General features: G+C 35.4%; 1 protein-coding gene across 1 annotated transcript in view; it reads right to left on the reverse strand.

The window, feature by feature from the left end:
- The window catches only part of PIFI (post-illumination chlorophyll fluorescence increase), an 88,185-nt gene extending 77,422 nt beyond the window's left edge, over nt 1–10,763 (reverse strand). Inside the window, exon 1 of the mRNA XM_089802197.1 lies at nt 10,626–10,763. Coding sequence (XP_089658323.1) covers nt 10,626–10,728 — 103 coding nt within the window. The 5' untranslated portion in view covers nt 10,729–10,763. The remainder of the gene's footprint in view (nt 1–10,625) is intronic.
- Nucleotides 10,764–15,240: the final 4,477 nt, after the last annotated feature.

The following is a 15,240-nucleotide window of genomic DNA, read 5'->3' on the forward strand; positions in this document are numbered from 1 at the left end:
TTAGCATGTGCCACTGAGAATGTCACCATTTTCCAGAAGTTTGGGATATACATATATTGTTTAATAAAGGGGCAATCAGTACATATGTAAACCTCATATGCAAGCGTAGACAAAGCATTCCAACTATTCAGAATAATGCCTTCATCAATTAAAACAATGAAGACCGCCCCCATCAATGTATGCACACATTCAACAAGTATGCAAAGATATCTAAATATCATGATTGTGTAGTTTATAAATCCAAAGGTTCAACATGGTGTTGTCAATGTTCATTCAATGGAAGGTATGTATCATTGATTGTTCAAGATAATAAGAACCCATGGGTAGTAATCTGTTACAAGAACCCTGTGAATTGTTTGTTCACATACCGCAAGGGAGTGCCATATAAGAAGTATCAAATCTAAACATCACCAACTTGGTCTTTATGCTCACTATTGATTAAAGGCCATGTAGCGTGTGCGCGATAGTCGGAGAGAAGAAATTTGTTACTTCATCAATTTCAAAACACGTGTCAATGCGTGGCTTGGATAGTGAGTTGGTTGTGCCAATATAAAGAAAGCATATTGGTGTAGAAAACTACAATGGAAAAAGGATATTAAACTCATCTTGGCATCATGACTATCTTATAGCACTTTCAACAGTTCAAGTGGCAAGGTGATGATAAACGTAGGAAGAAAATGAAGATGGAAGGATACGTAAATGAAATTTACATTTTGGTCTTTCTTGCAGGCGAAAAGTGGCTATGTCACTTATTGTAACTAGAGTTAGAATCTAGAGTTTTTATTCATATGAGTTAGAGTTAAGAGTCAATTTTCAAATGCATTCCAAATTCAAAACTCTAACTTTTTGAGTGGTTACGAACCCAAAAAGTTAGTTAAGCCAGAATGACATATAAATTCAGGAACAATGCATGTAATCGAGGGAATTTTTGGAATTTGGAATAAAGGAACACTTATGTTTTTGATGATAAGACAATTTTTGGAAAGTATGTATAGAGGTTATCTTTGTAATCAAGTTTCTTCTTATGTTCTTGGTGTAAGGAAACAAAGGAACGTGCATTTTGTATTCTCTTTTCTTCAGAGTCTAAATTGTTTGGGTGTTGATTCTGGTTGTAATTAATGTTTTCACAGTATGGTGTAGATGTTAGTGAATGATCAAATCATCGCTAAGCTAATGCTAGCCTTCAAGCATAGTTCTTGATCGTTCTTATTATCAGTTTAAGTTATTCAAAAAAGTTGTGAAGTCGTTTGGTGCATTTGTCATCAATAGCTTTCTCTTGAACCTTTAAGTTTGAATACATTTTATTGAAAAATCAAATACACCCATCATACGAGGGAGCTGGCCCTCTCAAATGCAGAGGAAGGTTGTAATATGACAGTGATCATTTGCAATCTCTCCAACTGTTGGCACAGTTGTCACTATTCACGGGGTGAACAGGGTCATCTCTTAAAGGTAACTTTACAGTGACAAATCTGTTTACCAACACAGTTATACTCAAAGAAAACATATCCTTTGCAAAAATACAAGAAAACTTATCTTTCCATGAGGTCTCTATTACTTTAACGGTACTGAAGACGTTAATGCGTTGACCGTCTTTTTTTGTGCATGCAATAACAAATACACCGCATTGCATCTTATATACTTATCAAAGATTGGTGTCGACCTTCACTTGTACCGATACAGGCAAGACAGTTAATGTTCTAGTCTAACAGAATGGGCAGCAAGTCTAGTCTGACTAACAGGGTCTTGGAAGAACTTCGGTGATTTCCCTCACAACTATATCTTAATAAGGAGTGGCTTGCCTTCACCATTTTATCTGCCCATAGCATTTCCCTTTAATAGCACGAAAGACATGGAATTATAGTCTCACAATAGGAGCTCAACAGACATTGAAAGTAATTGACGCTATGCCTTGAGAAACTGATGAGATGCTACATAAGATGCCAGGTCAAATATAAAGACAATTAAGAATAGCTTTAGAACGTGCGATATTAGAACCACCAAAACATAAATGCTCAACACAAGGCACAGGACTGAACTGACAACATTTTTCCTTCCATAGCAACTCAATAAAGAATAAGTAGATAACTCTATAGTAGCATGAATGGTTACACCAAAGAGAATGAATCATTCAAACAGACATGCAACACGATGACTCTTTGAAGTCCATCTATTACGCAAGGATGTAACACTTGATTTCCAAACAGCAACACGATGCAAGTAACTCTTCAATCTCCACCAGTTACACTAGCATGTGACTTTTCATTTTCTGATAGAGATGACCATTCACAATCTTCAACAGACGCAACTCTTTTCTTGCCAAATATCATGCAAAGACAAAAATCTTGGATGCCCAGCAGCCATGTACCTACATGGCTCTATAAACCTGACGATGACCAAGAATAATTCTATCCATCTCATCTTGAAAGACTTTATGAAATAACCAAACTGAACAGAATGAAGACTTTCAGCCACATCAGCACAGATGAAGAAAACAGTTTCAACTAGAACAACCATCACATGTGAAGAAGACAACTCATGTAGCTACAAATCATCAACACTTAGATCCCATCAGAAAAAAAAAGCCACAAATGTTCCAATCTTTGCTGGCACAACTTCACCAAGAATAAAGTCATCAAGAGAAAATACATGCAGAATGCTCATTAGATAGATGAACAAAAAAAAATTGAACACGGGAACTCCTTTATTGTTGTTAACTTGGCTTTGATAACAAGTTAATATTTTAGTCTAAAAATAGAGATAAACAACAGTAAAAGAGCATAAACAATATACAAAAGACACAAAACATTTATCTTAGGAAAACCCTTCCACTTGAAGGGAAGAACCCAGCCACACCAGCAAAAATCTATATTATTGACCAAGAAATGTTCATAGTACAAGACTTTCCCTTGATTGATTTACAACATACCAAGCAATCACTTAAATAGATTGCATAAGACTCTTCATCTTTCACACAAAGGTCTCTTTGAGTCCCAAAAATAAGACCCTTCATATTCCCACATATACAACACTTCATATTTACATACACATGCCGACATACAACACTTGTTCTTTTGCATAATATTAACTTAAATATAATCACATATATCTCTTTTAGCTAAAAAATGACCATAACAGTCATAACAAACATATTTCTATCTCATAAAATTAGAGATAAAGATCTCTATACAGCTACAAACTTTAACAATTGTCGTCAAGGACGAGAGTTTCAAATTTGGGACAGCTATCACTAGATAATGATATTGTTGACACTGTAGTAGAAGCTATCCTTACCTCCTCGAGTATAGTTAGAGACCCCACGATATCCAACAAAGAATTTGAACTCACAGTTATTGAGATGAAGTTTATCTAGGTGAGAGAAGTTGTCAAATCTGGAGCATTGACGTGTTCCAAGGCTCTTTACTGATGAATGCAGCACTATGCTCTTTTTACGCACACCATGACATTCCCTAGCTATTATATTGTGATTGTTTGCTGCTAATTCAAAGGAAGTCTCCAACAATACCCTTTTACAGTTCCAAATATTATAAACAATCTAATTTATAATGCTTGCTCTAAGTATGTTAAGGTTCACATTACTACATTTACAACCTAGCGCTCTGATACCATGTTAAATTTGAAGGATCGTTTTCCTACAAATGTAATAACGCTGCCATAATTTATGCGTTGATGCATGAGCATCCTGGGGTAGTCAGCAATCTTGTATATAGGAGCATCGAGCTCGGATTTGTAGACTTATGGTTCGTGGGGTTGGGGATGTGTTCGAGCAATATTGGGGAACCTTGACCTAAGTGCACATAATGATTGGAGTAGTTGTATTTGCATTAGAGCCTTTTTGGTGGTTGTTGGTAACGTGTTCCTATTTCCTGGGAAGGCTTTGGAGATTGTATTCGCGAGCTTCGATCCATGGGAGTTGACTCGTGCGCTCTTGGATTTGGATTATTGGATGGCACGTGGACCTATGCCTAAGGGTGTGAAGTTTGATGTTATCATATGAGTTAGTTATACATTGTAAACTTAGGGCTTGTCCTAAGTATTTAGTTATTTCATATATTTAACGTTTGTTGCCAAGCCGACTTGTGGCTTGAGAGTTTATTTAATTTAAGGTTTTATTTAATGTAACTTGCTAGGTCAACCTATGGCTTGGTTTAGTATAAGTAGAGGGTCTTGTGATGTCTAGAGTAATTCAGTTTAGCATGGAGAACACGTAGTAGCTAAGAGGAGCAAAGTTCAGTAGACCTAGTAGTAAGTGCGGGTTTGGGAAACAAGAAGGTTGCTTGGTGGCTTGCGAGCACAAGTTTAAATTATTCTTGAGGCTTTCTACAATGTTCTGGATCTGGGCTAGCTAGGAGTTAGATCTTGCAAGGTATTGCATAATTGTTTTGTAATTGCTTTGTATTTGGCCATAACCCAGAAGGCCTTACAGCCGAGCATGTTGGATGTAAATCTTATGATTCTATTATGAGAAGTGGCATTGTTTTGGATCTAAATCTCTATGTTATTGTTTATATTCCATTATGTAGTTATTTGTTGGGGGCTAGGTCATCTCCTTTGGGGGCTCACCTGCCTTGCACTGCATCAAGTGGTATCAGAGCCAAGTTGATCTTGTGGATTTGTTGCTTTGGGTTTACGAAGATCTTGGAAGATGCCTCCGAGAAGATTGGACCCTAGGACAATTGCAGATCCCTGTAATGCTGTGGAGACTAAGATTTCAGAGAAAGTTAAAGCAGATTTCAAATCTAAGATGGAGCTGATGAAGAATGATACAGTCGCTGAGATCATGAGAGTTATAGCCGGTATACCAAGGACTATGAATACTGAAGATGGTTATGAGGAAGCTGCTGAAGACTTTGAAGTTGTTGAATCTAGTGGTGAAGACAGAGATGATTAGATGGAGAGACCTGTGGAAAGCATAACTTGTCAGTTGGATAGATCTGGAGCTCAATTGAAATCAAAGCATAAGATGGGTGATTCTACTTTCTCTGGTACTTTGAATCCAGAAGACCTGATTAATTAGATTGGTGAATTGGAAGACTACTTTGAGTTAGAGGATATTGGTGATCCGTTCAGAGTAAGGTTGGCATAGACTAAGTTGAAAGGACATGCTTCTTTATGGTAGAAAGGATTGCAAAGAGATCAAGAAGAGGAAGGTGAAATGAAGATCACTAGGTGGAGATTGATGGTGACAAAATTGAAAGCTAAGTTCATTCCTGCTGATTATGAACTTGAATAGTTTAAGAGATCGCAAAATCTGAAACAAAAAGATTTGTTTGTGAAGGATTATACTAGGGAGTTTTACAAGTCAACAATTTGATCTGGACATAGAGAACTTTCTAAGGAAAATGTGTCTAGATATATTAATGGTTTGAGATTCAATATTCAAGATGATATCGGTATGCTAAAAGATTGATTCTGTAGAGGATGCTTATCAATATGCTCTGAGGGCCAAAAAGAAGTTGAAGAGAAGACATCAAGATAATTCCCGAGGGAAGGAGAAGTAGGTGAAAGAAAAACAAATTGTTGAGGATGAACCGAAACCTATTGAATAGAGGAAGAGAATAGATAGAGGTGCATTTAACGATACTTGTTTCAGATGTGGAGAAGAAGGTCACAGATCTTTTGAATGTCCCCAAAACGCATGTCCCCAGAAGGCTGGGGATAAAAGAATTGTTGTGGTAACTAAGAATGTGGATCCAGTGAATGAACCCAAGCAAGAGGAGAACTTGCTCGTTCGACGAGTGATGCTTGGTAAGAAGGTGTTGGAACCTTGTCAAAGGAGGAATTTGTTTAGGACTCATTGTAAGTCTGAAGGTAAATACTGAAATGTGATTGTGAAATGGTGGTATTACTCATAACCTAATTGCTGAGGAGATGGTTTAGAAACTTGGTTTGAAGAGAATGAAGCATCCTTGTCCTTATAGGATCAATTGGTTGCAAGATGAATATGCTTTGGAAGTAAGAGAGTAGCGTTTTGTTGATTTTCAAATTGGACGGTATGTGGATCAAATGTATGGACATGAGTAGTTGTCATATATTACTTGGTAGACCTTCGCAATATGATTGCAGGGTAGTGCATGATTGTGTCGAGAATGTGTTTATCGTCGAGAAGGGTAGAAGAAAGTTTTCACTAATTCCCTTACAGAATACAGAACTAGGTAGGAGGAACCTAAGTTTATGTAGGCGAGTTGAGTTGAAGGATTCTCAAGGGGTTAGAGATCAACATGGGAAATAGATCTATGGTACACCAAAGACAAATGTGAAAACAGCAGTTGCAGGAAAGGAGTTGCAAAAGTGGGATAGGCAAGAGTGTACAAGTTGATAACTTGGAGGGCATGTATGTGAAGAACCAATTCGGGGTTTACGTGTTGAACCCTGGAAGTTGTTCTTCTAGGTGTTAAGAACATCTTTTCTTCGCACCTAGGGTGTTTGATGCAGGAGCGTCCTAGGGTGGTCAGCAATCTTGTATGTAGGAGCATCGAGCTCAAATTTGTGGACTTATGGTTTGCACAGTTGGGGATGTGTTCGAGGCATATTGGGGAATTTTGACCTCAATGCACATAATGATTGCAGTAATCATGTTGGAATTAGAGCCTTTTTGGTGGTTGTTGGTAAAATGTTCTTGTTTCATGGGGAGACTTTGGAGATTGTATTCGTGAGCTTTGATTTGTGGGAGTTAGCTCATGCGCTCTTGGATTTGGATTGTTGGATGGCATGTGGACCCATGCCTAAGGGTGCGTACTTTGATGTTGTCATTTGAGTTAGTTATGCATTGTAAACTTAGGCCATGTCCTACGTATTTAGTTATTTCATGTATTTAATGTTTGTTGCCAAGCTGACTTGTAGCTTGAGAGTTTATTTAATGTAAAGGTTTATTTAATGTAACTTGCTAGGCCGACCTGTGGCTTGGTTTAGTATAAGTAGAGGGTCTTGCGATATCTAGAGTCATTCAGTTTAAGCATAATGAACATGGCGTAGCTGAGAGGAGCAAAGTTCAGCGGAGCTAGTAGCAAGTGTGGGCTTGGGAAACAAGAAGGTTGTTCGATGGCATGCGAGGACAAGTTTAGATTCTTCTTTAGGTTTTCTACTAGATTGTGGATCTGGGCTAACTAGAAGTTGGATCTTGCAAGGTCTTGTAGAACTGTTATTATAATTGCTTTGTATTTGGCCATAACCTGGAATGCCTTACAATTGGGCATGTTGGATGTAAATCTTATAATTCTATCATGAAAATTGGCATTGTTTTGGATTTAAATCTCTATGTTATTGTTTATATTCTATTGTGTGGTTATTTGTTGGGGGCTAGATCATCTCCTTTGGGGACTCCTCTGCCTTGCACTACATCATGTGTAAAGACCCCAATCTGGTTATAACTTGTGCAATTCCAATTTTCACTAAATATTCACCAACTCTTTCTCACAAATCAGATGTTTGGCATATAGCTGGTCAATACTACCTTTTATGGTTTTTGGAATGTACTTTTGTTTTTGAGTTTAGGCATATATAATTTGCAAATTGAATACATTCAAGGAATAACTAGAAAACATATGCAAACTTCTATTACAACGAAGTAAACAAGATAACTCTAATTTATTAATAATAGTAGCAATTTGGAACCTGGACTTGATTCACCATTCACCATGTAGAGAATGCAAGATTCTCAAATTGCAACCTCAGAGGATGACCAGATTACTATGGCAAGTTGAATACAAATTTATTTGATTGTTAAAGGCATGAGATAGTAACAGTAAATTGAAACCTAAGATGGTCCACCATGAACACTACAAATGTTTTCACAGTTCCTTCCAACTGTAAATTCCCAATGGTGAAAGAAGGCCCAATCATAGTAAGCTTTTATCCTTTTACTCGGCCATGGAATTGCCAAAATTCAGTATGGAAATCACGTGCAATGAAACTGGAACAGAGACGTCACTCCATAATTCCTTGACACAGGCTAGTGCCCAGCAAATCATACAATGGCTCCTCAGTAGCCGTCCAATCCAAATGCAAGTCTGGAAGTAACTTACTGACTCCAATATACTGCCATCTAGTCTTTTTATGCAAACCACCCTTATTTCCAACCAAAATCACAGACCTTTCTTTATTAATTTAGTCGACCTTCCACACCAGATATCTCCAAGCCACAGTAGACACAGTAAAGAAAATATCTAACCACTAACAAATCCACTATACTTCAGCAATGGAATGAAAACACTTCTCAGCTACAGTGATGAACAATAGAAAAGTTAGGCAATCTTAGCTATACCTCAGCAGCTAAATTGCAAGTGCAATTCTCAGAATTTCCAACCCTTATACATCAACAAGGGCATACAGTTCAAAACCCAGGAAAAAGTCAGAAAGGCACAAATCAAATATATAATCAAGTGTGCTCTTCCCAATGAAATGAGCTCTTATTTATAAGCTTTCGTTGGCCAAAGTTTCCTTAAAACTCCAATTCAGAAATTGTGGAAGTTTCCTAAAAAACTCAACACTAGAAACTTTCCAGCTCGCTTTTTAAGAAATATCTCTTAAAGTCATTATTATAATAATATAAACATTATTATAATAATGCAACTCAATGATTAATAAATAAATAAGAACGCATGCAATTTATTACTTTATTAATTGCAAGTGACAACCAATTGCTGAAGCCACCCACTGCACTGCCAAAAATAGCAACTGCCGAAAATAGACTTACTAAAAATAGTAAGTCCACAAGTGAGACCCCCAAAACAGCTTGTCAACTCACGAGGGTTGCTATGATGAGCTAACTCCATCCACTATGTTGACTTGCCAAAATCGGGGACATTACATCATGTGTGTTCCAAATGCAAATTTGAATGTATATAAATATGTGGAGGAGACATGTCTCTATAGTTTATTATTTAATAACCTTTTAGACAGTATTAACATTAATAAATACATACATATATACATACATACATACATACATATATATATATATAATAATACATATAATATATATAAGTAGATATATTAGAGTTTGTCTAATTAATGATTAACCAATAACCATAGAACGATTATCTCTAGGTCAATTTAATCTGACTGAAGCAACAACATTAACATAGAGGATTGAATAGTTGGATGCACTAGTTGTTGATGACTGTCATAATACCTGTAATTGTCTTTCCTCAGTGCTTGGGTGTGTTCAAACTCAAAGAATCACTGAAGGGTGAACTTGTTGTATTTCTTGTGTTGGAGATGGTTGTGTTTGAAACCAGCAATTGAAAACAATTTGATAAATTGCATATCAATCTGATATACACGTGAACGGTAGCAAAGAGATACAATTAGACCTGTAGTAGCCTTTATACTTGCTCCACTTATAATATATCTTTGGTATCTTTATGTAAGTAATGGATATATAATTTGAGCACATCTTGAGGAGCAATTCCATCAGTTTTATCTTGTATCAGCACTTATATCTCCTTATCGGGGCTTATAATAGAAGATGTGTCATTGTTTCTTGTTATATTTAGCTCATATTTCTCAAAAAGAGGAAAAAAAAAAAAACTAAGTTAATGTTAATGGTTTTATACTAGAAATAAAAAATAACAGCAGAACATAAAAAGAAAACAAAGACACCAACATTATCCTAGGGGAAGCCTCCTACTCAAGGGAAAAACCCAGCAACACTAAAAAAATCTCCTTTATTGAATATAATAACAGATATCAATGACACAACTCATACAACTTGTGGTGTTTGTGTCAAATCTCTCTCTCTCTCTCTCTAAACAGATGCCTGGTGAATATTGGAAACTTGAAGCTAGGGTAACGTTAAAACTGAAATAGTTCCTTACTCTTTCTTAAAGTTGATATTCAAACTGAACTGATATCTAATGTCCGTGGCTAGTGGCTAATCATACTGAATTGGCACCTTGTAAATTCAAAATTGTGGTATCGAATCTATAGCATTGGTAATGTCAAAACTTTCCTTGCTCTATCCTCGTGTGGGTATTCTTAAATAAAATAATATCGACGCTAAATTAAGGCTCACAGATAGCATCAACATATTTGAATGAGTATTCATGCGAGCCTGATAGCTGGTAAGTGTAGTAATTTAACGCTAGGGCATGTGTCAGAAAAGCTGTCGCGGATTTATCTCTACACGGATATTCACGCTGAATCGATACCTGATAAGTTATGGTGAATTGAAGTTATAGGGCATATATAAAAATAAATTTCCCTTGGTTTAGCTTCATAGGAATGTTAATGGCCAATCTAATAAACTGGACCTTGAATATAGCTTGGAAGAAGATTTGTTTGCTGTATTTTCACATGGGCGTCCTCACTAACTAATGACTGGAAACTATGGTAGATTGAGGCTAGGTAATGGCTAAAAAATTTATTTCCTGGCCTACCTATGTGATCATTTGTGTTCCGTCCAATTTAGTGTAAAAAAAAACCCAATGTCTTTATATTCAATTCTGAATTCATAGACTTCGAAATATGAGTTAAAATTTTAGATTTGTACTCTTTAAAAATTTTGGCTTTCGCTTAGAAGGCATCTGTTTTTGAAAGATTTTAAATTTAAAAACATCAAACATTTAAAACATTTAAGACATTTAAGAGGATCTGTAGCGTACAGAAAGAAGTTGAAGAGCGCGGGAAGAGACTATTTGAAGCGGTTGCTGAAGAGATAGTGTTGAAGCAGTAGGCAGCTCTGCATGAAGTTGCCACTGAAGCCATTTTTGGGGGACTGGAATGTATGTGGATGTCTGCATGACAATGTGTAGTGTTGTTTATCGTAATAGGAACTTTGATCCCAATTTGTGGAAAAGAAGCCACTCTGACGGGATAAGATATCTCAATAATTTGTGTTTAGCGGGCAACGATTTGAAAGGAGAATTAAAACTTCAAAATAGCATTCGCTGGAGGTCGATCTATTAAAGGGGTGACCGTTCATAGTAGGTTTAGGAGGTAGCCTTTTATGGAGGGTAGTGGCTAAATAGCGAACTAAAACTTTAAAAATAAGTACCTTGAAAAAAAGAGTGTCCTCTTGTTGAGAGTTGTAGAGTGCTAAATATTTCAATTGTTAGTGTAAGGTTAGGGGAGAAAAAGAGTTTTTCAAGAGATTAAAGATTTAGATTTAGCTTTTGAGAATATTGATTTTTGTATTTTTATCTTTTTTTTGTGTAATTTGATGACGAGTGCCTCCAATTCTTTAAGAGTCTCCCCATTGAAAAAATCAATCTTAGAGTTCATGGTCAAGAGAGTAGTAAAATTGAGGCGGGGGCCCTAGCTCAGTTGGCTAAATCTTTCCTGTTGCAGGGGGTTGGTCACGGGTTCTAGTCTCCCCCGTCCTCGTGGTACCGGTGGGCGTGTCGCGCCAGCGCTACCGGTCACATTAAAAAGTTTACCAGGCGCACCTTTTTTTAAAATTAAAAAAAAAAGAGAGTAGTAAAATTGCCCCTATTATCTTTGAATGTGTCATACTTTAGATGAAATGTTTTTATTTATTTTTTTCTATTTTTTCGAAAGTGGAAAAATATACTCTTTCTCCCCAAGCTTCTCTTAGTGTTTTCCAATGTGTGGTTTCAAAGCAAAGTTGATGAGAGTTGGTCCTTAAATAAGCAATGAGAATTTTCGTTCTCCAAGAGATATTGATCCCAATGTAATCTTTTTTATGATGGTTATGAGTGGGGTTACGCTATGCAATATAGTACTCTCTTTTTCTCATAAAACTTTTGCCCAAGAATGCTTGTAGAATTTATTCATGACAAAAGCCTTTATCTCTTTACTATTTGTGGGGCAAGAGTTAAAGTAAATATCTCATTTATTATAGCATTTGTTGATTGTAGGCATAAGTTTTCTTTCTTTTTGCACAATGTGTCATAAAACAAAGCAAAATAATTGGCAAAAAATAGGTGTCTTTTAATGGGTCTTCATTCTATTAATGATTTGAATGAGTTTTTATGAGTTTTTTACGGATCAATTTTTGTTTAGTGCAAGACTCTCGTATTGTAAAAGGTGAAGTTAAGATCATGTCTCAAACGAATTTGGCAAATCAGATACCCTTCAATCTTGGGTTCTTAGTTCAAGAGGTTTCAACTTCAAAGTTTACGGCCATATATCAAGTAGCTACACATCTTTGTGGATGATACAAGATCCTTTATTTTTTTTAAATTATATCTCTCATATTTTATTATATATATTCTAAGTCAAGGTTGATTTGTTGATTTTGCAGAAAAAAATTATAACTAATAATATTTTATTTTATTTGAAAAAAACCAAGAGAAGTCCAAACTTTGGTTTGGTAGGAAGGCATAGCCAAGGGTTTTCCACCTTGTGTGAAAATTAACATTATTGCAGTCATTGATTATTAATCTCCTATCTAAATGATTATTAAATTGTCAAAAATAAATTCCAAGCTAATATCGAAAAATAACACAACTACAACTTCACCAATAAAATATGGAAAGAAATTCAAAACACAATATTTTCAGACAAATTGTCCCTGTAAAAACCCCTAAGGGAAAACCAGTTCTGCAAATGGAAAATATATTAACTTCAACAAATCAAGAGATATAAAATTCCTTGCCTCTCACTGGCAGAATTCAGACAACCTCCTAATTTCGCCTGTTGATATTCCCCACTGCTATCCCCAACGCTATCACTACGCCCTTGATAACATTGCAAGACTATTTGCTATCATTGTAAACTCATTTGTTAACACTGCAAATGCTTCTACAACTCTTGTTGTTCTCTATTTTGTTATGTTGTCCAAATGCCTCCCTTAACCCCCTTTTATACTACTTAACCAAGAGGCCTCTTGATCAAAACAACTCAACCAAGAAGTTTATAGTTGCTTCTCGATTAAAATAACCTAACCAATAGGTTACTAGTGGCTTCTAGCAGGAGTCAATTAATTAACAAATATTTGTCGTAATTCTAAAAATTATTTGCCAATTAATCACATATGGACGAACAGTTGTCCAAGCTACTTAAAACTAACACCTTGGAGATATGGTAACTGATATGCAAAGCAAGAGAATACAATGAGGGAAAGAACTTAAATTTCAATCTATTATATTTTGAACCTTGTCTTATTAAAAATTGTTGTGGATGGAAAGAAAATATTAGAAGTTTCAGTGGATAATTTATATCATTAGTAGTGTGTGGGAAACTTTTGAAGCATTATTTTAATAAATAAAAATATTAGGTTATTTTGTAAGAGTTTCCTAACCTTCTATGATTTTTTGCAGTTGTGAATGTATATGATACATGAGTAGCCTATGGTGTAACAGCAATCTTGGGTTACAAAAAATGAATTGAATCACTTATTTGTTTTGCTTGTAGTTTTTTGTTTAGACTCTAATTATTAGTTAGTCACCACAAATGCTATTGCATAGCATTGCATTTCAACATTTTCCCCCCACAATTGAGAAAATGTGTTATACACTTGTCCATCTTGATGGCAAATTCTATTTTTCAAATATTATGTTCATCACAAAGCAATATATCATTTTTTATCTATTATCATGCATTACAAACCAAAAAATAATGTTCTTGTTGAAGGTTTGTTGCATTTTCTTGAATTGTGTGCAATAACAAAGGAACGCACATGCAAGTTCACTATAACCAATAGATAGACATGAAGTGCATCAAGATTCATAGATCCATCATCACCACAATCATTCTAATAGATTCATCTACATGATTCACAAGACATTGTGTTTTGCACTATCTTGTGGTTGATTGAGATCACTCCTAAGCATAAAGTTTCTATATAAACATTGTTTGTGGTCGTTAGAAAGCACTTTAAAATGATAGTTAATGTCCAAGAAGCTAATATTGTTAGATAAATGGGGAGGGTTGTGAATCGGTTATGATCAGTTATCCTACAATCTTTTGAAACACTTTAGTAGCAATACAACTTAATAAACTATAACAACAACAACTCGGTGATCTCATTCAACTCTACAATTCAAACTTGTAATCAATTTACTTCAAACTATTATATCATTGTTTGTATTATTATCGGAGTATCAGAAATACAACTTAGCTTTTACCTTATTGTCACGTAGTTGTTATCTTATTGTTACCTAGTTGTTACCAAGTTGCAATATTAAGTAAATGCCATGAAAATCAACTTGCAACACAATAATATTCATGCATATGAAACCACAAAGCAACATGTAAACCCTATAAAGGGAAAAATCACCTAGGACCAACAGCCCAAATAATTTCACTCTTCTGAAGTGAGCTCTGTGAGGATCCAACCTTGTTAAAGCTTACATGCACATTTTTAGTGTGACCTTGTTAGAGGGTTGTAAAATAAAGATCATCTAGACCTTATCACTCATTAATCTTATCAAAAAAGTGGCCTGCTCTAAAGGACTTAGAAACATCACTAATCAATATTACCATATAGGATTTCACAAACTTGTTAGATCCACTCGGTTAAGAGATTTTCCTACTACAATGGTAAGAAAGTAATAGTCAAATGATTTGTAAGTTTAGCACTCCCTTGCTTGCTTAGATCCTTGTTGTAATTTGTTTTCTTCTTTCTCTAATCATTGCTTGGTTGATACACTCCTTCACACTTTCGCTTTGCTCTAACTCTGTTTGATCTTCCTTTTGCTCTGCTCAGATCACCTTGCTTCTTTCTTTCTTTTTCTTTGTACAAATCATCAGCTTAACAATACTAATCAACAACCAAAAACTTGCTTGAACATCTCTTTAAATAGTGAACTCTCTACTTCCATATTCTTCCAGGTTTTGCTAATAGATACACTCTGTGATACTTAGACAATTTTATGTCTTCAACCCAAAACTTTATCTTTAAGATCTTATCGCTCAATCCTAATTATATGTTGCCATAAATGAAAATTTTACAATATGTAACCTAGCCAAATTTCCCAACAATACTCAGTTAAGATTATCATTAACCTAGTTCAAATCTAGAATCAAAATCTTATTAAGAACACATTGTTAAGGTATTTCAAACTCCTTCAAAGAGCTACCTAGTTAAAGGATTTAATCTACAAATCCTATTACAGATATTTCTCACCTTACTAGGAGTGACCTTTCTAGGATTTAACCTACAAACCTATTAGGGTTTTCCTTGAGATGGACCCAAGATGAAATGACTGCATAATGACACTTTATGTCTGACATATCTTCTTTGGTATTTATCACACTTTAACTTCTACATTAAAAATAACTAACTCAACAATCACAACTTCATAAATCATACCA

This window comes from Cupressus sempervirens, chromosome 9, assembly GCF_028749045.1.
Source record: "Cupressus sempervirens isolate cs-2001-9-10 chromosome 9, ASM2874904v1, whole genome shotgun sequence".
In the NCBI taxonomy this organism is placed as follows: domain Eukaryota; kingdom Viridiplantae; phylum Streptophyta; class Pinopsida; order Cupressales; family Cupressaceae; genus Cupressus; species Cupressus sempervirens.